The 27,656-nt window shown below is 41.0% G+C and overlaps 1 protein-coding gene across 2 annotated transcripts in view; it reads left to right on the top strand.

Moving 5' to 3' along the window:
* The first annotated feature begins 685 nt into the window (after positions 1–685).
* Positions 686–27,656, top strand: part of PCDH19 (protocadherin 19) — a 123,946-nt gene continuing 96,975 nt past the window's right edge. For both annotated transcript variants that reach the window (XM_075258831.1, XM_075258830.1), the window contains exons 1-2: positions 686–3,842; positions 8,453–8,780. In XM_075258831.1, coding sequence (XP_075114932.1) covers positions 1,684–3,842; positions 8,453–8,780 — 2,487 coding nt within the window. In that variant the 5' untranslated portion in view covers positions 686–1,683. The remainder of the gene's footprint in view (positions 3,843–8,452; positions 8,781–27,656) is intronic.

Below are 27,656 nucleotides of genomic sequence, written 5' to 3'. Positions count from 1 at the left end.
TGCACTGTACATGTCACCCACACCACAGTACTAGAAATATACATTTTAAGTAAGGAGCAGGGAGGGAGGGGGGCAACCTAAGGGCGGCCCCTGACTCCTACAGGAACCTTTCTTGCCTTGCACTGTACCAGTCACCCAAACCACAGTAGTGTCATAGGAAACCTATGCCAGGATCAGGGGGCAATCTCTAGGCTGCAACCTTCCTTCTAGAGCTCAAGGACACTGAGCAAGGTGTAGAGAACATTTTCTATTGAGATCTAGCGAATCATTAAGACAAAGGCAAGGAAGCAGGACACAGCTTGGTGGTGAGGAGGAGGCTGCAGTAATGCCAGCAGGAAAGCACAGCTTATGAATGTATCTAAGGAGCAAAAGACAGATCAAAGGCCAGAGGCAGGAGCAGAGATCCAGCAGCTGAAGACAGTGAATTGCAGAGAGAATCCCAGTAGCAGCAGCAGCAGCAGAGTCCATCAGCACCAGCACCTTGGACAGCTCCTCCCTGCAGCTCCTCTGCTGCTGACTGCTGAAGTTTTACTCCCCTGCTCGAAATTTGAAGCTCCCCAGCTCCAATGAGAGAACCTCACACCCCCTCCTCCCCCCAGCAGGCTGTGATAGGCTGCAGACTGGAGTATCTCAGAGCTGCTCTTCCCCCTCCCTCCTCTCTTCTCTGTCTCTCTCTCCCTCTTTACAGACTGCACTGGCAGTAGTTAGCAGCAGCAAAGCAAGAGAGACAAGCTAGGTGCCTATATCTAGTGAACTACACAAGAAGAGATCCAGAGAAAGAGGCACAGGGAAAGATGAAGGACTATAAGAACTCTGGCAGCCTGCAGAGGATATACTGAGGCTAGGATCCCACTTGGATTGTAAACTACTTGATTTTCTATTTTCTACAATTGCAAGAAGAAATTCTAGGAGAGAAGAGACGTCTGGTTGGGCTCCTGCAGGACTCAGCGCTGTCTTGGACATTATCTGGAGATTATTGAAAGTCTTCTTGCTGCTGCATTCATAGTGGATTTATTTGCTGCAAAAAAAATTAGGGGAGGGGGGCTCTTTGCAGCCCACCTGCTCCGCTCTCCTATCATTCACACTTTCAGGCAAAGGTGGGACTTGGAATTTTCTTGGCAGATACACAATTGCAGATAGAAATTGCCGGCGGTGGGCTGTGAGGACTGCGTAAATGAATGGACGGTGCTGAGACTTCTATAGTCATTATCGCAGCCCTTGTCTGTGTGGCTATGGATCAGATGGGGCTGAGGGAGGTTTGAGTCTTGGACTTGCCTCGTGCACTGACTTCCTGACATGGTACCAGAGCCCTTCACATCCTTGCACAGATGAAATGACTGCAAGTCATGAGGACGAGGTTGAAGTGCCCATCCAGTGCGCCCTGATGCCTGCTTCTCCCTGAGACATTGTGCATGCAGAGCAGGTGGCAGGGTCCTCAGGCTGCTCTTCACACTTCATGTTGCTTTTTCATCCTTGCATTGGTCTTCAAAGCAGCTGAGACTGCAGCACAGAAAGGGAGAAGAAGCCAAGTTCTGGAGGACCAGAGGTGGACCCACTTCCCCCCATCCAAACCGGTACCCTGATTGTATATATGTGTGTTTTGCACCTTTGCTGTGTCGCCTGCACCTTTGCTTTGCCTGCGTGAGGTTGATCAGCCCCTGACTGCACACTTTAGGGGGGACTATGTGGCTGTGCTTGTGCAAGGAGATGGATGTAGTTCACATTTTGCTTTTGCTGGCTGTGTCTTGGACACGAACCCGAGCCCTGATCAACTTGAAATACACGGTGGAGGAGGAGCAGAGAGCTGGCACTCAGATTGCCAACATAGCTAAGGACGCCAAGGATGCAGGATTTGTCCTGGACCCCAGGCAGCCTGCCTTCAGAGTGGTGTCCAACTCAGCCCCCCACCTGGTGGACATCAATGCCTCTGGAGTGCTGTTCACAAAGCAGAAGATTGACAGGGACCTTCTCTGCAGGCAGATGCCCAAATGTGTCATATCACTGGAGGTCATGTCCAACTCCATGGAAATATGTGTCATTAAGATAGAAATCAAAGATCTGAATGATAATGCCCCCAGCTTCCCCACTGATCAGATCGACTTGGAGATCTCAGAGACTGCCAGCCCTGGAACCAGAATCCCTCTGGAGAGCGCCTACGACCCTGATTCCGGTAACTTTGGGGTGCAATCCTATGAAATCACCCCTAATGACCTGTTTGGCTTAGAGATTAAGACCAGAGGGGATGGGTCCAGGTTTGCAGAATTGGTGGTGGAGAAAAATCTGGACAGGGAGACTCAGTCTCATTACAAATACATCATCACAGCTCTGGATGGGGGAGACCCCTCCAATTTTGGTACGGTGGAGCTGAATATTAAAGTAATTGATTCCAACGATAATAACCCTGTGTTTGAGGAGGCTGCCTATACGGTCAATGTCCCTGAGAACGCTCCCCTCAACTCCATAGTCATTGATCTGAATGCTACAGACCCTGATGAAGGCACCAATGGGGAGATTGTGTATTCCTTCAATAGCTATGTGTCTGACAAAACCAGGGAGCTCTTCAAAATAGACCCCAAGACCGGGGTGATCACAGTCAGCGGGGCCATAGACTATGAGGAAGGGCATGTGTATGAGATTGATGTGCAAGCCAAGGACCTAGGACCCAACTCCATCCCTGCTCACTGCAAAGTGACTGTGAATGTATTGGATGTAAATGATAATGTGCCTGTCATCAACTTGCTCTCGGTGAACAGTGAGGTGGTGGAAGTCAGCGAAAACGCCCCCCCTGGCTATGTCATAGCTCTGGTTAGAGTCTCAGACAGGGACTCCGGCATCAATGGAAGGGTCTTGTGCAAACTCTTGGGCAATGTGCCCTTCAGGCTGCAGGAATATGAGAGCTTCTCCACCATTCTGGTAGATGGCAGGTTAGACAGGGAGCAGAGGGACCAGTACAATCTAACCATCCAGGCCAAGGATGGTGGGAACCCCTCTCTGCAGTCCACCAAGTCCTTCACAGTCAGGATCACAGATGAGAATGACAATCACCCCCACTTCTCCAAAACCTTCTACCAAGTTATTGTCTCTGAAAACAACACCCCAGGGGCCTACTTACTGTCTGTGTCGGCTAGAGACCCTGATTTAGGATTAAATGGCAGTGTGTCCTATCAGCTGGTACCTTCCCAGGTGCGTGACATGCCAGTCTTCACCTATGTGTCCATCAACCCCACCACTGGAGACATTTATGCGCTCAGGTCCTTCAATCATGAGCAGACAAAGGCTTTTGAATTTAAAATTTCAGCAAAGGATGGGGGAACCCCGCCGCTCCAGAGTAATGTCACTGTCAGAGTCATAGTGGTGGATGTGAACGACAACACCCCGGTCATCACTGCGCCCCCACTAGTCAATGGCACCTCTGAGGTCTACATCCCTAGGAATGCGGGCATGGGCTACCTAGTGACTGTGGTCAAGGCTGATGACTATGATGAGGGCGAGAATGGTAGGTTGTCCTATGAGATTACAGAGGGGGACAGGGGCTTTTTTGAGATTGACCAGATCAATGGGGAGATCAGGACCACCAGGACATTTGGTGAGAACTCAAAGACCACCTATGAATTGATTGTAGCCGCTCAGGACCATGGGAAACCTTCACTCTCTGCTTCTGCCTTGATTTTAATTTACCTGTCCCCAGCCCTGGATGCCCAGGAGTCCATAGGATCTGTCAATTTATCCCTGATTTTCATCATCGCCCTGGGATCTATTGCTGCCATTCTCTTTGTCACTATGATCTTTGTGGCTGTCAAATGCAAGAGGGACAACAAGGAGATAAGGACCTACAACTGCAGGTAAGGACCAATTTCCAATGCACACCTATGACCTCATGCCATGCAGTGCATAAAGTGCACAAAGTTAGTAATATACCATGTGACCATCTCTATCCAACCCTGTTAGCCAGAAATACAACAAGGCTTTTGCACCCCTCTGTGTTACGAATCTCTCCCAGTATTGCATTTGCCATTGACTACTATACTGCATCAGGTTATTCTATGGACATAAATGTATATGTATTGCAATGAAAAAGTTGAGGAGTGATATAGAACTTTACACTAACAGGATGGGGGGGGGACACAAGATTTTGCATAGTTAAAAAAAATTGAAATTTTTCCTGGTTTTAAGAAATGCAAAAAAATGAGTAACTCTTGCAGGTGTCCGCAGAGCAAATAGCCAGTCGCTACTCCTCTATGGCACAGTGCTGGCAGTTAATGAAGCAGGGTGTAGGAAACACGCTGCACTTCCCACTTTTCACCATTAGGGGGCACTGTAAGCACAAGGAATGCACAAATCCGCTGGAGTCATGTAGGTTGGATGTGAATCACAGTTGGAATTTGAAAGAATACAGAATTAAATGAAAACATAATGATTTTTACATTTCAATGCGTGCCTTCGGAGGTGATCACATTCAATTCAATCCCTTTTCTTAGCACTGTCCCCCTTCTCAGCCCCCCTCCCCCCTTTAATAATAGCAAATAAATAAAAAAAAAATAGTAAAAGAAATAACAAAACACCAAAAAAAAAAATAACAAGCGGTTCGAGGCAGATTCATTATTGATTCACTTCTTATCAGCTTATGTCAGATTTATAAGCGCTTATTTCTATCACGCAAATTGCAAAGGCGGCAGCTGAGCCAGGAAGAAGCAGAGACAGCTCTGCAGGGTGAGGTGGGAGCCCACTTTATGGGGACTTGTGGGGGCCGCTGCATGCTATCGTGGAGTGGGCCCGGCTTACGAAGTCCTCAGACAAGATTTCTTCCCTGTACCCTATTGTCAGCATAACAAAAAAGTTTGGTAGACAAATGCTAACCCCACATGAATATCAATCAGCTATCCTGTGGGGCAGCTGCAGCGCCTAATATTCTGCTTAATCTTGTTACTTGGAGGATGGATATGCTTTCCTCTGATATTCATTATCACATATAGTGAGGGGCCGCTGTCCTAGGCTGGGGAAATATAGGGGTCTCGTGGATTCCAGGTCATTTATGTATGTGTGTAATGGAGGGAAATATCGGAATAGATAGATAGATAGATAGATAGATAGATAGATAGATAGATAGATATGAGATAGATAGATAGATAGATAGATATGAGATAGATAGATAGATAGATAGTTATTGGATGGATGGATGGATGGATGGATAAATATGAGATAGATAGATAGATAGTTATTGGATGCATGGATAGATATGAGATAGATAGATAGATAGATAGATAGATAGATAGATAGATAGATAGAAGATAGATAGATAGATATGAGATAGATAGATAGATAGATAGATAGATAGATAGGAGTTAGATAGATAGATAGATAGATAGTTATTGGATGCATGGATAGATATGAGATAGATAGATAGATAGATAGATAGATAGATAGATAGATAGTTATTGGATGCATGGATAGATATGAGATAGATAGATAGATAGATAGATAGATAGATAGATAGATAGATAGAAGATAGATAGATATGAGATAGATAGATAGATAGATAGATAGATAGATAGATAGGAGTTAGATAGATAGATAGATAGATAGATAGATAGATAGATAGAAGATAGATAGATAGATAGATAGATAGATAGGAGTTAGATAGATAGATAGATAGATAGATAGATAGATAGATAGATAGATAGATAGATAGATAAGGACAAAGGTTAGATAGATAGAATACAGACAAAGAAAGACAAATGTAAAGAAAGAAAGATAATGCTGCAGAACTACATAGTCCATTGCCCCCTGGTATCTGGAAGGCTTGCTGTATTTGTAGTTCTACAACACATGAGAGATCACTGCCCTACGTTGCTCTACATCGCTTATTTACTATTCAATGTAACAAGTTCTATCAATAGACACAATTGTATCCATTCTCTATGTAGTAAAATGTATCCACTTGGCTGAATTCCGCTGCCAAACAAGCAAATGAGAGGGTTAAAATTGCGTTGGTTCCATAGATTATTAGATATATAGAGATGAGATAGATACAAAGAAAGATAGAATAGGTGATAGATAGACAAATAGCTAGATAGATGACTTGACAATAGAATTGACAAGCATTAACTTGGGATACACTGAAGCAGAATACAGGAGGACACTATCCAGACATCTCTATGTCGTCTCAGCAGCTGAGACGGGGAAAACACAGATGTAATGAGTCAGGGAACAAAATATGTTACACCCCAGTTGTGCAAACATCTGCCCCTGTCCAAATACGGGAGGCTGACTGCAGAGCCATGGCTGATCTATGGCTGATAATGCAGAGCGCGGATCTGTCAGGACTGAGGATTGCTCGCTGCCTCAGCCACTGCTATGTGCTAAGGTTTCTTCATGCACTGCTTACAAGGAGGCAAGGCGATCCTACAGTGCCCATTGTGGATAATGCAATTTTTAGACTATAGGACCCCCCCTCCCCTCCACCTTCCTTCCTCTGAAAACCAACAATTTTATGAAATTCTGTCAAAATGAAAAAATGATGGGCAGGAGAAAATTAAAATTCCTCCCTTGGAAAATCTTCATCTGTATTTTTCCTTTGCAGCTTAGGATCCGGATGACTTTTTGTGGCGGCGGTGCCGGCCCCGCTATTTAATTCTGTGGTTTTATTTCCGTCGTGATGAAAATGTCACCAGGACTGAAGTATAAATCCATGTCATATTTTTTAGTTTTATGTGACATTTCCAATTGCGGAGCGCGGTCCCCGTCCATTATTATCACTTAGGTTGTTGGGTTTCTTATAGGATAGAGAGTGACCCTGGAATTAACCCCTCATTGCCTGCGTGACCCTCCCAGTGCAGTGATCACTGCCCTAAGATAGAAGCGAATCTACATTATAAGATAGCGTCTGATACCCCACCAGCCAGGTACATGCTTAGGTATAGACTGCTAGAACAAGTCGATTCATTGTCAGTAGTAAATTATCTCATGTGTGCAGAAAAAAATAGGGACAATAGAGAGTAAAAATCCCATTGATTGTGTCCAGTACCTATAGATGAGGCTAAAATCCTATAATAGATAAAGGGAACCTGCCCCTGGGGTGTGACACTAGGCATTGACCATCAACAGGCAATGCACCACATATGGATGACCAGTCTTAAGGTCTGGAGGTTTCTTGTCTTTCTTGGTTTCTTCAATTTTTGCACTTATTAGTCCTATTTTCTACTTGAATTTCCATCTCTCGGCCATTGGGGGTTGTTTAGCTATCACATAGCTTCTCACGCTTCGTTGCTCAGAAGAAAAGAGAAGCCTTAGGTGAGATATGACTGCTCAGTGACTAGTCATTTGACATAAAGATCCCCCAGTATATTCTACTGGATAGTCCCAAATCTACAGCCCTCTGCAGTATGTTCTCCCAGGCAGGACAGGTGCACATCCTACACATCATACACATCATGCACAACCCATCCCATGGAGCAGATGTAGCAGAGCTGAGTTCTGGGGAGCTCGTGGTGTGATGTTTGCCATCGATCTGCTGGTATACCCTATTACCCTATATATAATAGATGTACCTGAGATATCATATCATAACATACAAGTAAATGCAATGTATCAGCTTGCAAAGGGGGTTAACGATAACTATATACTATGTATATGCAAATTAATCTAATGGACGAACATGGTCGCCCCCCTTCAGCTCTGCTGCATCTGTATTCAACAGCCAACTCTGCTGGTCAGGTGACTCGTGGATTGCTGGCTGACAAATGTAACATTTACCACCATCATCTTCTTCATTTTTTTGGTCAATTGATACAAGGTGTGACTTGGTAAATGCAGAAATAAGCTAGAAACGTTGCATTCTTAGAGTTGTAGTTCTACATCAAAGAATGGCGTCTACTCCTGGGGTTTCTCGTCTATGGCTGTATAGGCATGTGCTATAGCTTTCCAGGCTAGAAATCTTCTCATTAGATCCTATATTCTAAATCTATAAACTACAGACTAATTAAGAAGCCGTAAAAATGTGTCAGGGACGTCAGAAATCAAAAAGAATCTTCAATGGGAAGATAAAAAATGACACAATTAACATATTCCAGTATATAATGTCATAGCCTCTGACTGAACCGTGTGCAATTTCAAGGGATTTTCGGAAGGCAGCTTTGTAGATGGGTTTCTCTGCTCGACCGGCTGAAGACCAATTAACCCCTAGAACTTCCAATTAATATGCTGGAAATGGCGGGTTCACGACTCCTTACATGAGCATAATTAGAGGATGAAGTAACAGACACTTGTAAATCATCACAGTGTATCCACCTCTGCTGGGGAACATGTAGCGGGAAACCAGCAGGACCTTGCAGGGATCGGTAGAATTTTTTGGAAATTTCCTTTTGCATTTGTTTGTTTTTTGGGTTGCCTTGTATTACGCAAAGCCATGATAAAACCATGCATGTGTTTGCACCTTATTAATGTTGTCTTGCAGAATAGCCGAATACTCCTACGGACACCAGAAGAAGTCCAACAAGAAGAAGAAAATCAGCAAGAATGACATCCGACTGGTGCCTCGTGATGTGGAGGAGACAGATAAAATGAACGTGGTGAGCTGTTCCTCCCTTACTTCATCACTAAACTACTTTGACTACCACCAGCAGACCCTTCCGCTTGGCTGCAGGCGTTCAGACAGCACCTTCCTCAATGTGGAGAACCAAAACACAAGGAATACAGGGTCTAACCATGTCTACCACCACACCTTCACCAACCAGAGTCCTCCTCAGCCCGACCTCATCATCAACGGGATGCCTCTTCCTGAGGTGAGTACATTGAGCAACCACCTTCTCTTCCGCTAGCCTCATGAGGTCTATAGTCTAACCAGCATGGCAGATGAGATGCATTATGGGTCACACGTAGTCTTAGTCAACCAAGTATCCTATCTTTATGTATTTGCTTTTATTCATAATCCTTTCAGCTCAGTGACTTGACATAATCTTCTTATGGTTGACTCTTTGGATGTAGCACGTGAAGGACACTTGTGAACCATCTAAGGTAGATATCCATGGGTCTCCTTAAGTGATGACGTAAGTTTCTGAAAATCAATATGATCTCTGTCATTGCCTGTATCTCATGGAAGAAACCCAAGGAATTGTTAAAAGGTAGATAAGAACTGGTAGTAGCCTGAGTTTTTCATGCACCCTTCATTATCCTTGGCTACACAAGTACTAGGTCAACCAAGTATCTTATCTTTATGTATTTGCTCTTTTATTATGATCCTTTTAGCTCAGTGACTTGGCGCAATCTTCTTATGGTTGACCTTTTGGATGTAGCACATGAAGGACACTTCTGAACCATCTAAAGTAGATATCCATTGGTCCAATGAATCTTAATTGATGACATAACTTCCTAAAAGTCAAGATAATCTCTATCAATGCTTATAAGTCATGGAAGAAACCCAAGAAAAAGTTAAAAAAAATTGGTAGTAGGCTGAGTTTTTCCTATACCTTCCATGATCCTTGGCTACATGAGTCTTTGGAGACATGGCCATTGTTAGCAACAATCGAAACCAGAGAACAAATTGCCAGAATAGTCAGTGCTTTATATGGAGTGGAAGGAACAACCATCATTGTAAGTTCTCTGTTCTAGATTGTTGTTGAAAGCTCGAATGTATTAACACAATCCTACAACTTTATATTTACCCATAGTGGGAGGTTTTAGTCAATGGGACATCTTCATGAAGGAGCTGAGGAAGTCTCCACAGTGAGACGTGTTGCAATGTCAAAAAATTGTGACTTTTTGTAAAAATCTAAGGCGTAGCCTCTTATTGTTCTTGCTCCTCAGACTTTGAGTTGGCTCCTTCAGTGGTCAAGCAACTGAAGTTGTATGGTTTAAGTTACTATTGGGTTTTTAAATTTAGTTTCCAATACTACAATAACCGGCATAGACTAGTGCAGTAGATAAGGTGAGATATGAGCCTCCAATGGTCTTGTACTTGTCAGATGGAGTCCCTGTGGTTCCTCCATAATATGCCATCTAATGGGACATGCCATGTACAGCATGAGAACCTATTAAGGCACTTCAAGGTGTGGACTCATATATGGTTATGGCTTCATACAACTTCTATGAAACTATAAATCTAAAATTTGCAACACAGCAAAACTTTTTTGAGGCCAGAAATTCAAGAGAATGTTCTTGTGAGATTTCTGCAGGTCTTTACTATAATGGTGAGGTTCTAGTTCTGCATTGAACATGAACAGTCTGACGTTGAGCAGGAAAGTTCAGTTGTGCTTCAGAGATGGAGGTTTCGTTGCTCACTACTTCATCATTATGTTCCTCTGCTGTCCCGTAAAGCCTGGGTGACACAGACTGGAGCTTCCCCTATTGTCTCTGCTCAGTCAGCGGCAGGTGTGACTATGGGATTAAGGATCGCACTTTCCGAGCTCGGGCCAATTAGTTTCTGTAGTCAGCTGGCTTATAAGATGTGTGAATTTATCTCCTATCAGCCCTACCAAGCTTCTTTCACACTTATAATATGACTAAAGAGTCAGTGACAAGTGACAATAGTTTCTGCATCTCCACCAATACCTTTACCAGGGGTGCTCAGACTTATAATATAGCATGGACTTACAGTATAATATACCGGGCGCTCACACTTATAATATAGTGTGGATGCATAGACTTACAGTATAATATACCAGGGGCGCTCAGACTTATAATATAGCATGGGCTTACAGTATAATATACCGGGCGCTCAGACTTATATTATAGCATGGACACATAGACTTACAGTATAATATATCAGGGGCGCTCAGACTTATGATATGCCTGGGGGCTTAGGCTTATAACATACCATGGATACTCAGACTTACAGTATAATATACCAGGGACAGGGGCGTTCAAATTTACAGTATATAATATGCTGGGGGCTCAGACCTATAATATACCAGGGTATACCAGTATACCTCAGACTTACAGTATAATATAATGGGCCACTCACTCTTACAGTATAATATACCATCCTTATGATATACCACTATACTTAGACTTACAATATTTTGGGGTACTCAAGCCACACACACTATTGTTCTTCTTGATACAAGGTACATGGTTACTCTGAGTTCCCCTTGTCGGTAGCCTTATGACTATTCACTGCTAATGACCTTCTTAGCCACTTGGTCCGTCATCATAACACTTTAGCCAGTGTGGAGGAGCCGCCATAGCAGATACATATATATATATAATATATATATATATATATATATATATATATATATATATATATATATATGCTCCAGGCCATGTGGGAATCCATTGTTCACGATCTGATTACAAGGGTCATAAACAATGAAACAACAGGGGTCATTACCAGGGGTCATCAACAATTCAGCTGTTGTGAAACTACAACTCCCAGCATGCATACTTGCTCTCTTATTCTTGGATCTCCCATAGAAGTGAATGGAGCATGCTGGGAGTTGTAGTTTCACAGCAGCTGAAGTGCTGAAGGTCGCTGACCCCTGACATACTGCAGACATTTTTACTGTAACCCTTTCCTATGGGACATAATAATCACTATTACACTAGATGGCATTGTCCATGTCTCAGGATCTACAATGCAAAGTCAGGCAAGTTAGTCCCATTAATAACAGTATTTACAGAATATCCTAGAAACGCATTAATGCGGTGGCGGTGATGTCATTATTATAGATGGTGGTGGCAGTGATACAGTGTGCACAGTGTGTACCATTCATCTTATGTTACAGAAGCCTCTCCGATATTGATACATTTACCTTTATATCCGGACATCTTTCTATTTTTATATCGGGCCGACGCGTTTTGTGGCGTATTGTTTCTATAATTGTTAAATTGGCCACATCGGGACTCATTCTGGAGTTTAGATCTCATTATTAGCTTGTTACAAAATTAAAACAACAAGAACAGCCAATTTGGCAGAAGAGATGAGTCGATGCGATGCCGAGAAATGAATTATCTGTGGGCTTTTTACATTTCAATCAAAGATATTAGAGAAGGAGGATGGCGGCGCTCCGCTCGCGCTAACGTCACCTTCAAGATAAGAGAAGTTGGTGCAGGAGTTAGTATTGGTGTTAGTGCCAAGGTCAGAGGTCATTCTTCTTATTAATGGAGTGGTATGAGTGATACATTGTAACCAATAGGAGATTTGCTTTAATAGGCCCCTAATACTGAGTCTATTACATCGTTTGTAACCAATAAAATGACCTATTATTTTTAAAGATTTTTTTTATATAATTCAATTTTTCTTTATGTCACAAACTATAGAGTTAAAATTGCAGAATATTATATATATATATATATATATATATATATATATATATATATATATATATATAATATTCTTCAATTTTAACTCTGGCTACCAAGAGTAATAATAGGCTCACACTTGACAATTTTGTGGAGTTTTCCATTGCAGCAGTCACCTCATTACGTGAAAGACATCATTACAATAGAAGATAACACCTCTATAGATAACACCGCTGACCCATCATTACATCCTTTACTGCCAATAGACGACGTCACGTCTTATCTCCTCCTCCTCTCTGCACTGAGCATGTCTAGAAAACACTCACATAGATCTCAATGAGTCGGCTCCGGGCTATTGCTCACTAGGACCATGACTATGCTGTAAAGCATATCACTAAATGCCAGACAATATGGCCACCCCATAATCAAGTATAGAAAATAGAATAAAGAAAAAAAAATCAGATAAAGGTAATATATTTCACTCATCTCGTTTCAATACACAAGTTAAAATATTGGTGACACATTCCCTTTAACTAGGAATGAGCAAACCCAGTTTCATTGTACGCAGGTATGAAGGTAGGACGTTTGTTTTAGAAGAAAGTATCCATGTCTTTGTAATCCTGGAAGCATGAAAGTGAAAGGTCTTTTTCCCCTCAGGAACAGCGCCACTCCTGTTTTAAGGCTGCAACTGGAATTGCAACTCCATTCAATTACGTTAAGTTTTGGAGGCCATACCACTGACTTTACACTAGCCGATACATAGTTTTTTCTAGGCTTTGGATACTTTAAAGACTGTCCTGGTAACAATACCAACAAACCAAGACATTTCAATCAATGGATACAAGTTATCACACCCAGTGTGAACGATGCCCGATCCTCTCTAGCTTCCCCTAACAATGCGTCATATCTAAGAGGCATATTTATTTGTATGCTTCATTTTCATGCCGGGCCCAGTCCGCTCCTTCAGGCTGAAATACCTTATCCTGGTTATTTGTAAAGGCTGGAGACTGATAAATACAAATGGACGTGAATTGGGGGGTGAGTGGGGGCGCCGGCGCTCGCTATGAGGGCCAGATCTGTCTCTACCATTGCAGTTCGGAGCTCATTATTTTTGCTTTCAGCAGAAATCAGAGGCGGCTGCGCATAATGTAATCGCATATGCTTATTGCTGGAGTGTGCAGAGACCCCGCACAATGCTGGAAGGGAACTCTCCAAAATGACCACCTGTCTGTCAGAGAACGCCGCGCTGGTTCTGATTTGGAGCCGCTCTTTAATAAGAGAAGCTTTTACTTTAGCAGTTGTGATTCTTGAAAAAGAGATCCCTGGAGAGAAGTCGCTCTCCTGAAGAGATCTTCTGCGGAAGGCAAGGGATTTCACTTTAAAACTCAGAGATTTACAAACATGGTTTGAGAAGAGACAGAGAGAGAAAGGGAGAGAGAGAAAGAGAGGAAGAAGAAAGAGAAGGAGAAGAGAGAGAGAAGGAAAAGAGAGAGAGAGGAGAAGAGACAGAGAAGGAGGAGAAGAGAGAGAGAAGGTGGAGAAGAGAGAGAAAGAGGGAGAGAGAGACAGGGAGGAGAAGAAAGAGAGGAAGAAGGGAGAGAGAAGGAGGAGAAGAGAGAAAAGGAGAGAGAGAGAAAGGGAGAGAGGGGAGAAGAGAGACAGGGAGGAGAAGAAAGAGAGGAAGAAGAGAGAGAGAGAAGGAGGAGAAGAGTTTGTTCCCTGGGCGAATAGTTTTTGGTTGTTTGACAATACAATGGCCGAGATTAACATTTGTCCAAACCTATCTGTTATCTACGAGACACCAGGATTACTTAGTAATAGCTGAGGAACATAATAAATTGTTAGACTACAAAACTCTTTGAGCTACTGTGTATATACTTGCTAGAGGTTTCTGTCACCACTTGGTGCAGTGGTTGGTATAGAATAGGGTTGTCCTGATTCTCCCCTAATGGATAGTGTTGGGAACAAAAAGGATGGGCCATGTTACATAGTCTTTTCTTCCCGCTGGAGAGAAGCCATCTCTAGAGGATCTTCCTGGATTATTCCTCTCCCCCTATTTTGAACATATGCATACTCAGCCAAGTTGAGTCTGCGGGTGTATGATGGGATTTGAAGGAATATCTGTTTAGGATTAAAGTCTACCTGATAGCTTTGGACCTGACTTCTCTAATCCCCAGTGCACGGGGGGGGGGGGCGAATGTCAAATGTAGTCTCATATAACATCCAGTCTAATGAACTGGTGTCCATATAAAACATGAGTGAGTGGGTAGCTCTTCAATCATGAGCCCTCCTTAAAGGGGTTGTGCAGGACTTTGAAAACATGGCTGCCTTCTCAGGAAATGACATCTTGTCCATTGGTCACATGGCCATGTGGCATCTCCAACCCATAAAAGGAGTAGGACTGTGCTGTAGCATGGCCATGGGGCTAACAGATAGGATGTTGCTTCCTGAGAAGAAGAAGAGCCATGTTTTTAAAGTCCTGCACAATCCCTTTAAAGGATGGATCCTTCAAATAGGTCATCAGTGTGATTTTTTTTTTAGGGTCTGACACCCAGGACTCCCACTATTCAGCTGCTTGACTCACAAGACTCTGTCCCTTGCCCATGATGTCATGTTGTTGATCAGTCACATGGTATAGCAGCAGCTCAGTCCCATCAAAGTGAATGGGACTATATAAAGGGTGTCGCGTTTGGTATTGGGTATAGAGGCCACAGTGCTCTCCTGCACGCTTATCTGTGCGGACCCTGGTTGTCAGGGTGTCAGACTCCCACCAATCACATATCGATGACCCATCCCGATGATAAGACTTGAAAAACCCCTTTAATGTCAACACGCCCTCAGCACAAATACTAAAAGTTTTTACCGCTAAAAGGCAAGCGGGTCCCATTGGCCTCAATGCCGTGTAAAACCCACCATAAGCAGACAGATGGAGTTGAAAGCCCCGAACTACAATGCGATCCTCTGCTGAGTATTTGCTTCCATTTGACAGTGTTTTATTTTGGCGTGTCTGCTCTCATCTTGCTCTGCTTTGTATCTGTTCCAAGGAAGAGAATCTAACATCTGCAAAAGACGGATCTTTGTCTTTCCCTCCTCTTGGCCCCGTCTTGACACGTGCTCAGAATCCCCTATCGAAGGCGTAAAGGAACTTCCAAAGGGAACCTTGTTGTTCACATCACAGGGCCGGGAACATCCTACACAAACCTTATTGCTTGAAATTGATTTTGTCTTCCGGGGCTTTTTTGTGATTTACTTAAACAAGATAATGCAGGAGAGAATGGTGAATTTGGAGGCCTCCTATCCGCGATGTTTATTCATCTCCTTCCAGCATCTGGCTGTTTATCCTGCGCACAGTCTCTTTAGATTGAAGGAGATCTGAGCAAAACAAAAGCCGGCGAGATGCAGTTAAGGAGTTTTGACATGCACGGAGTATTTTCACTTAGTGTGTGAAGTCTTCATATTGCATCAGTGGAAAGTCATTACATGGGGACGTTGCTGAGCAACGCTTCCGAATTATGATTTCGCTGAGATAAATTCTAACGTTTTTTAAGGCGACGGGTTCTCGTGTCAGTTGTAAATAAAGTTATATCAGTTACAATGTTGTAAGTGGATGTGCCGGTGACACGAGTGGGTAGGCGATGACTACACTGGTAAATATATCCCAACGTGGTGATATATGGGGAATTAGTGGGAGGCCAAATTCTGTGACTTCTCCGACATTCAGGAATGTAGACAGGATTTGTTCAGAGGGGGTTTCACACTGTCCCCTATGTGTCTCTGCATAGTATAATGCCCCCTCAGTGGCCCCCACTAACTATAATGCACAGCCATCATACAATATCGTATTCCTAGCTCTCACACAGTATAATGCCCCCAGCCTACTCCCATTGTGAAGCATGGAGAGAGAGTGGTGAGTATACTTCTCAATACTCACCTTTCAAAGGACCTCCAGCTCCTTCTCTGCTGCACACTATATTATAGCAATATCAGAGCCTGGCACAGAGGAGGAGACAATCCTAATAGCAGTGAGTACTGGGAACCATACTCACCACTTACTCACAGTATAAAGCATTGGGATAGAGCAGTGATTATACTTCTCAATACTCACCTCTATTAGGACCCCCAGTTCCTTCTCTGCTTCTGGTGCTCATGCACATTATATTAGAGCAATATTAGAGCCCAGCACAGAGAAGAAACAGACAATCCTAATAGCAGTGAGAATAGGGAGCCATACTCACCACTTACTCACAGTATAAAGCATTGGGATAGAGCAGTGAGTATAATTCTCAATACTCACCTGTTTCAGGTCCCCCAGTTCCTTCTCTGCTTCTGGCACTGGTTCACACTACATTAGAGCAATATTAGAGCCCAGCACAGAGAAGAAACAGACAATCCTAATAGCAGTGAGTATAGGGAGCCATACTCACCACTTACTCACAGTATAAAGCATTGGGATACAGCAGTGAGTATACTTCTTAATACTCACCTCTCTTAGGACCGCCAGCTCCTTCTGGTGCACATTACATTAGAGCAATATCAGAGCTCAGCACAGAGGAGCAGACAATCCTAATAGCAGTGAGTACTGGGAACCATACTCACCATTTACTCACAGTATGAAAGATGGGGAGAAAGAGGTGAATATTCTTCTAAATACTGACCTCTCCTAGGACCCTCATCTTCTTCTCTGCTTCTGGCTCTGGTGCACACTACATTATGGCAATATCATAGCCTGGCACAGACAAGGAGAAGACAGTCCCTATAGCAGTAAGTACTGGGAACCATACTCACCACTTACAGTATAAAGAATGGGGAGAGACTGGTGAGTATACTTCTCAATACTCACCTCTCTTAGGACCCCCAGCTCCTTTTCTGCTCCTAGCGCTGGTGCACACTACACTATGGCAATATAAGAGCCCATCACAAAGAAGGAGCAGACAGTTCTGATAGCAGTGACTACTAGGAATCATACTCACCACTCGACCAATGAGCAATTCTATCAGAAGTGCTCATTGATTTCCAGGTCCTGACACCATTATGCTGATCATCATTATCATTGTTCAGGAGAATGGTGGCCAACCATGGTCAGTAGAAGGTGTTTTTAATTATGTAACGACCCCCTTGTGTACCCCCTGCCCCCATTTGTTGCTTGAATGGAGAATTATAGCATCACTGGGTCAACCCTATGTACTATTGTCCCATACAACAACCTCTCTCCATTAGACAGTACCCACAGTGACTAGAGAGTTGTAGGAATTCGCCTTCTTCAAGTCCAGGACTCATTTTTTGTCCCAGACTATCTGCTCCAACCAAGAACCGCCCACCTGATAGTAGGGAATCTAATGAGCTAAAACTGGAAGCATCGATTACTCAGAAAAGGTGGGGCTAGAGAAAAAATTCCAAGTTCCAAATTCGCCAAAGAGATTTTGCATCCAAGTTAAGCCTCCAGATCCACATACCCAGTACAACCCCCCCTTTGCTCTCTGGTATCATCTTTACCAATAGTTTTATGCTAGATGTAGCAGAGTTGACAATGCTCAGCTTCCTCCCTACCTTGACATTTTAGTGGTTCCGAAATCCTTCATCACCCACATCTGCTTTCTGCATTTACTTACAACCCCTGACAAATAAGATCTCATGCAAATACCAGGTCCAGAGTTGTCTTAATCCCCATCCTGAATGTTTTGCATGTACTCTCGCACTCCGCAGCGCAGGACGGATCCTGTTCACACTGCCAGGGTTATTTGAATACAGGGGAGACTCGTCCATGATCCAGCGGATTATTATCTGTTCAGGCTCACGGGGTCCCGTCTGGTTTCATTTAGAAGTATTTGTCATTTTCCCAGTAAATAGTGGGAACTAGCACAGGGGAACACTAAGAGCTTTCTATTTCTATGGCCAAAAATACATTAGACCATTGATTTTATACAGGTGAGGGCGATGAGGGACTACAAGTCCCAGGATACAAATCCAGGCAACAGAGCACAGCGCCCATTCATAATTTATAAGGCTGGCTAGATCCTGTAGACATGAAGACCCAATGCAAACAAGGTCCCTATAGTTCTATACTGTGGAATCGTAGGAACCCCATGTTCTACCATAAGACATCTCCAGCGCTCCTGTAGTGTGGAGGACATGGACATGTGACCGCTGCATACAATGTAAATGTACTCTCCATTTTGTTACATTTTGTGTCTTTTAGGTGTTTGAGGCCCCATGGGACATATGCCACCCTATATTACCAATCTCTCTGATATTCCACGGTATAAGTGAAGTTTCCATCCACATGTGCCATAAGGCGGTCGCTGCACATTCTGCTTGTGGCTGACCAGTAGCTCCTGCACCTGCTAATGAAACAGTTGGGGGGGAACAACGATTCATCAGGCGGCCATTGTAAGGGACAAAACAGTCAGCTGAGTCAATAATCCAAGCAGGGAATGAAAAGGGCCACAACAAGGAACAATTGGCATGTAAATTGAGGCAGTACAGTATGGCACTTGTCTGTTTTATCACCACTTACATGCCACCTTGTCCCAGTGCAATTACCAGGCAACAAATACAAATGGGAGGAACCCAACTTCCCATAGACCCAAGAAGTTATTTTAATGGAAATCTGCTGGTTAAACACAGGAAAGGGGATGAAAAAAATGCCTGAGGGGTACGAAGGAGGGAAATGGCTGATCCTTAATGATCCCACCTGCAATGTGCAGCATAAGAGGCAGATCTGCTCCAGCCATCCCTTATGTGTGCTCCGACTGTAATAGTAATACAAAGATAAAAATGGATGGATAATAAAGTGAAGTAACAGAAAGCGATAGAAGAAGAAAGATAGAAAGAAGATAGATAGATGATAGATAGATAGATAGATAGATAGATAGATAGATAGATGATAGATAGATAGATAGATAGATAGATAGATAGATAGATAGGAGATAGATAGATGATAGATAGATAGATAGATAGATAGATAGATGATAGATAGATAGATAGATAGATAGATAGATAGATAGATAGATAGATAGATAATAAAGTGAAATAACAGAGAGCGATAGAAGAAGAAAGATAAAAAAAAATCAATAGATAGATAAAAGAGATAGGAAGAAAAAAGAAGAAAGACAGGAGATATATAGATAATAAAGTAATATAACAGAGAGAGGAGAAGGAATATAAAATATATGATAGATAGATAGATAGATAGGAGATAGATAGATAGATAGATAGATAGGAGATAGATAGATAGATAGATAGATAGATAGATAGATAGGAGATAGATAGATAGATAGATAGATAGATAGATAGATAGATAGATAGGAGATAGACAGATAGATAGATAGATAGATAGATAGATAGATAGATAGATAGGAGATAGATAGATAGATAGATAGATAGATAGATAGATAGATGATAGATAGAAGATAGATAGATAGATAGATAGATAGATAGATAGGAGATAGATAGATAGATAGATAGATAGATAGATAGATAGATAGATAGTTAGATAGATAGATAGATAGATAGATAGATAGATAGGAGACAGATAGATAGATAGATAGATAGATAGATAGATAGGAGATAGATAGATAGGAGATAGATAGATAGATAGATAGATAGATAGATAGATAGATAGATAGATAGATTATATCTGGGTAGGTAGAACATAATTTTCTTTACTGATTACATACATTGAATAAACTTATTTTTATCTGATTATTTTTATTTCTTATATTTCGGCCTCTGGACCTCAGAGACTCCTCCGCGGTGGTTTTGTTCATTTCACCCTCTGACTTTGTGATGTGTTTGCTGAACCCTTTTGGTTTTCCTTGTCTGGCATTTGAAGCTGTAACCTAGAACAGATTCATGAATCATTGCGCGGCCTCTCCCTCTCGCTGTTCCCTATTTCTGGGCTCTGTTCTCGGTGATTCACGAGGTGATTTGTTTCCTTCTGATAAACTGATTAATCTTCCAAATGGACGCTTTGATAATGTGTTACATCGTGTCGTATTAACCGGCAAACAAAGCCCCAATGAAATTGAACTTCACCAAATCAAGATTCACCCGTTGACCTTTTAGGTCGATTCAAGCCGACATTATGATAATAAGGATGTTTTTTAATGTTATTTTTGTTTCTGAAGGTCAACATGTTGTAATTATAATAATTCTTCCATCTGGGATTGCTCCGAGCTTCATGGATGGGTTTAGAAATTTGAATTTCCGTGCTTTTTCCAGCAGAAATACATATTTTATATCCTACTTCGTATTTTTTTTTTTTTTTTTTGGCTTCATCAGAACACTTGATGGAACCGATTCAGAATGTACCACGTCGTGGCTGATTATTGCGCACATTGAACAAATATTCTAGAAATGCCGGTAAATATGTTACATTGACTTGGATTCCAGAATGTAAAATTAACACTTTGAAAGGAGCTTTGTGTTGAAGTTCAGCAAAAAATTCTCTAATCAGGGCAGAAAAATTCAAGACACCCAGATAAAGAGAGGGGAATGTATGTTCTGAATACCAAACGACCGTCAATCAGAGCATCATTGTTTCTGCAAGAAAGTCGTGTTTTGGTTGTGTCGAAAGACGGGAATTAATTTCTGATTTTAAAACATTAACTTGTATGAAAATCAAGTCACCTTTTATAAACCTGACAAATTCTTCCTCGGCTCGTAAGCTAGTCTGGATCTTTTCAGGGTAATTGAGATCTTGATTGCTTTGCTAATGGGTTAATCTTGTGGTTTTTGTAAAAGTGTCAAAGAATCAGTCAAAAAGTTCTTGACGGATGGTTTAGCACTCTGGTGTCTTGCACGTCTATACTTAGAGGATGGGCTGGCTCTCCGTTCCCTAATGTTGGTTTCAAGTACTGTATCCCTTTATTGTATCACTCAAAAAGTTCATGGCTGATATTTTGTAATCTCTGGTGTCTTGCATGGCCATACCTAAGTGAAGGGTTGGCTAACATAGGGTACACATCTTCTGATGTTGGTTCAGGCCACCACGTTCATTCATCATACCATTCAAAAAGTTCTTGGGCTATATAAAATGTTATTGGTGATCATTTAGTTTTCTGATGTGTTGTATGGCTGTTCTATGATAAAAGTATACATACTGTAGCCTACCCATTCCCTAATGTTGGCTCTCGCATTCCTTCATGGAACCTTTCAAAAAATTCTTCAACTGTACAAAAAGTTCTGGACTGATATTTCATTTCTCGGCTCTTTTGTTTAGTTGAAGGATTACCCACTCCCTAGTGTCATTACCCATTTCCTAATGTAAGATATCAATTCATTGGACTGTACCATTCAAAAAGTTACTACACTATACAAAAACTTCTTGACTGATATTTTAGATTTCTGCTGTCTTGCATGGCCATACGTAGTTCAAGGGTTGCCCATTCCCCAATGTAACATATTGATTCATTGTACTGTACCTTTCAAAAAGTTATCACACTATACAAAAAGTTCTCAATTGATATTTTAGATTACTGGTGTCTTGTGAGGCCCTATTTAGATGAAGTGACAGTAGACAGTGGTTACCGATTTCCTGTTGTTGGTTCAAGACACAATATTCCTTCATTGAACCCTTCAAAAAGTTGATTGACTATACAAAAAGTTCTCGACTCATATCTTATTTCTCTGCTGTCTTGCATGGCCATGCTTAGTTGAAGGGTTGCCCATTCCCCAATGTAACATATTGATTCATTATACGGGACCATTCAAAAAGTTTTTACACTATACAAAAAGTTCTCGACTGATATTTTAGATTTCTGTGTCTTGTGAGGCCATATTTAGATGAAGTGACAGTAGACAAAGGTTACCGATTATGTTGTTGGCTCAAGACAACATATTCCTTCATTGAGATATTCAAAAAGTTCTTTGACTATACAAAAAGTTATTGATGGATAATTTTGCATCGTCAGGCTAAGATGAAGACCTGACCCCAGTATGTTACTTATTGTCTGATGACGGTTCCAGGCATTGAAACCTGAAAAGAGTTCTTGAACTATACAGAAAGTTCTTTATTGATATTTTAGTTCTATTACTGTCTTTCATTTCTATATTTAACATAGTTCAAGTAGCCATAACCACCCCATTCCTAAATCTTAGCTCAAGCCACCAAAAGGTCAAGATGTGTCGGAGAGATGTTATCTCCAAACTACTCTTTACCCTCAATGACCTTTGGGGCAGTTTCACTCCCCAATATGGTACCCAGCACAGATTCGCACTTCTCAAGGCCACCATATCTGGAGGAACCTCACTGGTCTCCATAGAAGATATGGACACCCTCAATATCACTATTGACCAATATGACCCACATGGAATTGGCTTCGTCGCTCATATCAGATATCTAGAAAATTGAAACATAAGATTGTAACTTTTGTCTAAAGAATGATGTAGAATATACTTCATCTTAAAGTTGCAGCCTGTGTTACGTTACCATCCATTATTCATGGAAGAGGTCAAAGGCATGACCATGGACCTGGTCCCTAATGGCCTCCATCATCCACTAGCCTATGATAACTGTGCTTGGCTTTCGTAGGTGAAGTTCTTCCATTGAATACATTTGATAAAAATTGTATGTAAGATTCATCAGGGAAAACAGATGAAAGGCAGGTTTGGTTTCAGGGTCAATGAACTTTTTGCAGCCCTCTATTAATCGATGCTCTTTTTTTTTCTATATTCAGTATTGAGTCTTTTTGAATGGTGCCGTGTTCAGACTCCGCACAACGGAGAGCAATTTATGATCTATTTTTGTCTGTTACACATAGCGAGGACATTGTGCCGATTGTCTGCTGTTTGTTGTATCAGTGGGAGGTTCTGTGTATATTATTCTCCATTTGCTACATTGTTTCCAATCATCAATGTGTCAAGAAGCATTTTTAGAACATCTTATCATGCATAGGAAATCGCACAATATCACAGCCAGTAGCTGATATGATGAAAATCAGGGGACAGGCAAATATAGCAGTCACCGAGCAGCTGCTTCTGTCTAGAGCCACACATGTGAAAAACAGGTCACCCCAGGTGTTAAGTGTCAAGCATTGCGTACTAAAGCTATTACAATCCCATATATATCTATATCTCTATCTATCTATCTATCTATCTATCTATCTATCTATCTATCTATCTATCTATCTATCTATCTGCATTACCTTTCCAGTATCTATGTCATTGTCTTATTTCTTACCATGATCAGATTATCTGAGGCTATTACAATATTCCCCGTCATCTACATGGGCACTGATGTGTTATTATAGACATTACAGAAAGGGAATGTGCTTTAAATATAGTGAAATCGTAATTCACATCTAATCCTCTTTGACTATGCAAATAATCCAACCAAATTATCACTGACCTAAAAATGCAGAGAGAAGCAACATGTAAATAATAAGAATAGTAGTAATGTATTCATGTAACTGGAATATCTAATATGTCACAATGCAGTGGGTCTGGGGTTTGTGTTCGAGTCTCCTTCTTCCCAGCGTCATGTGGACAAATATTTCAACAGTTTTTTTAGGATATTGCACATTAAGCCTGCCTGATCTTCATATTCTGCACATTCCATCTCATACAATCTCCAGATAAGATGGATCCCCTACAGGTTGTGTGATAAATAGTAGCGAATAAAGCCATAACAAGGAGTGATATCAATTTTCTAAACAGCTTGTAACACTCCTGATCCTTGATGGATATTTAAGATTCAATATAGAAATATCTGAGCTGCTCAAGGAATTCAGACTGTGATGTTGAATCCTGGGCTGAATATGTTAGTATTGTATGCAAAACACCTCTGTACAAAAAATATAACAAGAACTAATATAATACTGCTCCTATGTACAAGAATATAACTACTATAATACTGCTCCTATGTACAAGGATATAACTACTATAATACTGCTCCTATGTACAAGAATATAACTACTATAATACTACCTCCTATGTACAAGAATATAACTACTATAATACTGCCCCCTATGTACAAGAATATAACTACTATAATACTGCTCCTATGTACAAGAATATAACTACTATAATACTGCTCCTATGTACAAGAATATAACTACTATAATACTGCTCCTATGTACAAGAATATAACTACTATAATACTGCTCCTATGTACAAGAATATAACTACTATAATACTGCTCCTATGTACAAGAATATAACTACTATAATACTACTCCTATGTACAAGAATATAACTACTATAATACTACCTCCTATGTACAAGAATATAACTACTATAATACTGCCCCTATGTACAAGAATATAACTATTATAATACTGCTCCTATATACAAGAATATAACTACTATAATACTACTCCTATGTACAAGAATATAACTACTATAATACTACTCCTATGTACAAGAATATAACTACTATAATACTATCTCCTATGTACAAGAATATAACTACTATAATACTGCCCCTATGTACAAGAATATAACTATTATAATACTGCTCCTATATACAAGAATATAACTACTATAATACTACTCCTATGTACAAGAATATAACTACTATAATACTGCCCCTATGTACAAGAATTTAACTACTATAATACCACCTCCTCTGTACAAGAATATAACTACTATAATACTACTCCTATGTACAAGAATATAACTACTATAATACTGCTCCTATGTACAAGAATATAACTACTATAATACTACCTCCTATGTACAAGAATATAACTACTATAATACTGCTCCTATGTACAAGAATATAACTACTATAATACTGCTCCTATGTACAAGAATATAACTACTATAATACTACCTCCTATGTACAAGAATATAACTACTATAATACTGCTCCTATGTACAAGAATATAACTACTATAGTACTGCTCCTATGTACAAGAATATAACTATAAATAGATAAGAAAAATAAGCATATAGCTCACCACCTCCAGTTAGCTTGATAAGTCCTTATAATTCCTGGGTGCACGATCCTGGCCTCTGACTAAGGCACTTAGTAGTTGAAGCATATAGAAAAGGATAGTAGGATCCGCTCGACCAGGTAAGTTAAAAAATAACTTTTAATCCGACATGGTTAAAAAACACACAAAAGAAAATAGATGTGAAATGACAAAAAAGAAGAAAAATGGTGATTAAAACCACATTCTGATAGCTCTAGCTGACGCGTTTCAAGACGCAAGGTCTCTTACTCATAGCTTTGCTTCTCTTGTGTGTTTTTCTTTTGTGTGTTTTTTTAACCATGTCGGATTAAAAGTTATTTTTTAACTTACCTGGTCGAGCGGATCCTACTATCCTTTTCTATATGCTTCAAGAATATAACTACTATAATACTGCTCCTATGTACAAGAATATAACTACTATAATACTGCTCCTATGTACAAGAATATAACTACTATAATACTACTCCTATGTACAAGAATATAACTACTATAATACTGCTCCTATGTACAAGAATATAACTACTATAATACTGCCTCCTATGTACAAGAATATAACTACTATAATACTGCTCCTATGTACAAGAATATAACTACTATAATACTACTCCTCTGTACAAGAATATAACTACTATAATACTGCTCCTATGTACAAGAATATAACTACTATAATACTGCTCCAAGTTGACAATATAAGAAATATAAAGGCTAGACTGGGGATTTTTTGCATAAAGAAATACTGAGGTTGTGGTAATGCCACACTTTTGCTGTGCCTTGTGGTGCCCCCTGGAGTCTGAGCCTTGTCGTCTTGCAATCATTTATACTGATAGGTCGCTGATCACATTAATGAACAGGATTAAGGAGCTTCTCTTCTAATCATATTATTTCTAGATACCTGCTCGGGCCTGTGAGGTTTTCTAATATGAAAATGGTTTTGTTGCCCTTTAAAGGTAAAATCCAATCTGCTTTTCTGTGGACTGAACAATACATTTCATTACGGCTTCTGCAGATATAGAACTGAGTCCTTAAAAAAAAAAAAGCGTAGGATTGAGCTTGTCGGATTATGCCATCTTTTGTAGTGGCAGGTGTATGCCAGAGGGCAGGTTTAGAAATCCTTGTGTTCTAGAATTGCATTAACCCAGCCCTAAGTCAGGTATGTACAATGCTATTAAGCTAACACACCTTCTGGCATTCTCTCCATGTAGTCAGACATCTGCAGGCTCCGCGTAGTCACTGACTGTCCGATCTATTAGTGTGATGAAGGTTCACAAAAAACAGCAACATTCATCTCTCCCTGTGTATTGACCTATGAGGGAGCGTGGTGGGTAATGGGCTCTGAAATGGCCGCGCAGATTAAAAAATGGCTCAAGCAAGATTGATTAAAAAATCGCTCATAGGAATGAAAACATTTCTATTGCGCTGCGCCTTGTTCCGAAGAGTGAAAGTGACAATATTCTGCGTAATAATACAGTATGTATGTGTCTGTATTCAGAATTATAAATATACTGTATTATACAGGACCAGAAATGTTACTTTGTAAATGCATTCAATTATTGCATGAATCATAATCAAGAGCTGCATTCATAATTTTGCAGTAGCTGACGTCTACCAGCATTTATATATTTTATTGAGTGTACTACAGTACTGTAATTCTGCTTATATGCAATGTAGGAACAGAAGAGTCATCTGATTTTTCAACTGATTTGTCAATAGAGTGCATGAGATGAAAGCTGTGCTAAATGTTTCCAATAGCAATCAGCAGAATAGTGAGCACAGCTCTGGAGTATAATACAGGATGTAACTCAGGATCAGTACAGGATAAGTAATGTAATGTATGTACACAGTGACTGCACCAGCAGAATAGTGAGCGCAGCTCTGGAGTATAATACAGGATGTAACTCAGGATCAGTACAGGATAAGTAATGTAATGTATGTACACAGTGACTGCACCAGCAGAATAGTGAGTGCAGCTCTGGAGTATAATACAGGATGTAACTCAGGATCAGTACAGGATAAGTAATGTAATGTATGCACACAGTGACTGCACCAGCAGAATAGTGAGTGCAGCTCTGGAGTATAATACAGGATAAGTAATGTAATGTATGTACACAGTGACTGCACCAGCAGAATAGTGAGTGCAGGTCTGGAGAAGTGTTACAACATGAAGCACAATGATGGGGGTGCACCATTCTTATATTGTTTAATATAATGGTTCTCACCCTAGGTACGCATACACCTGGGGGTAAGTTCCCCTCTTCCATGTGGTATGTGCTGCAGTGCGATCCCTGTTGGGCCATGCTATTTAGTGTGAGGACCATTATACTGCATCTTAGGGCACTGAGGGGGGGATTCTGCAGATTATGTGGGTACTGAAGGGGCCATTTCATAACTTTTAACAAAACCTTATTGACATTTATAAGTGATGGCTACTTTGGGGGTCCTCGGTTGGGACATTTTCTGACTAGGGGGGACTTCGCTTGGAAATGTTGAGAATCGCTAGCCCAATAGA

This window comes from Leptodactylus fuscus, chromosome 11 (genome assembly GCF_031893055.1).
Source record: "Leptodactylus fuscus isolate aLepFus1 chromosome 11, aLepFus1.hap2, whole genome shotgun sequence".
NCBI classification, from domain to species: Eukaryota; Metazoa; Chordata; class Amphibia; order Anura; family Leptodactylidae; genus Leptodactylus; species Leptodactylus fuscus.
Note: the sequence above shows the minus strand (reverse complement) of the source record. Positions and strands in the feature narration are given on the sequence as shown.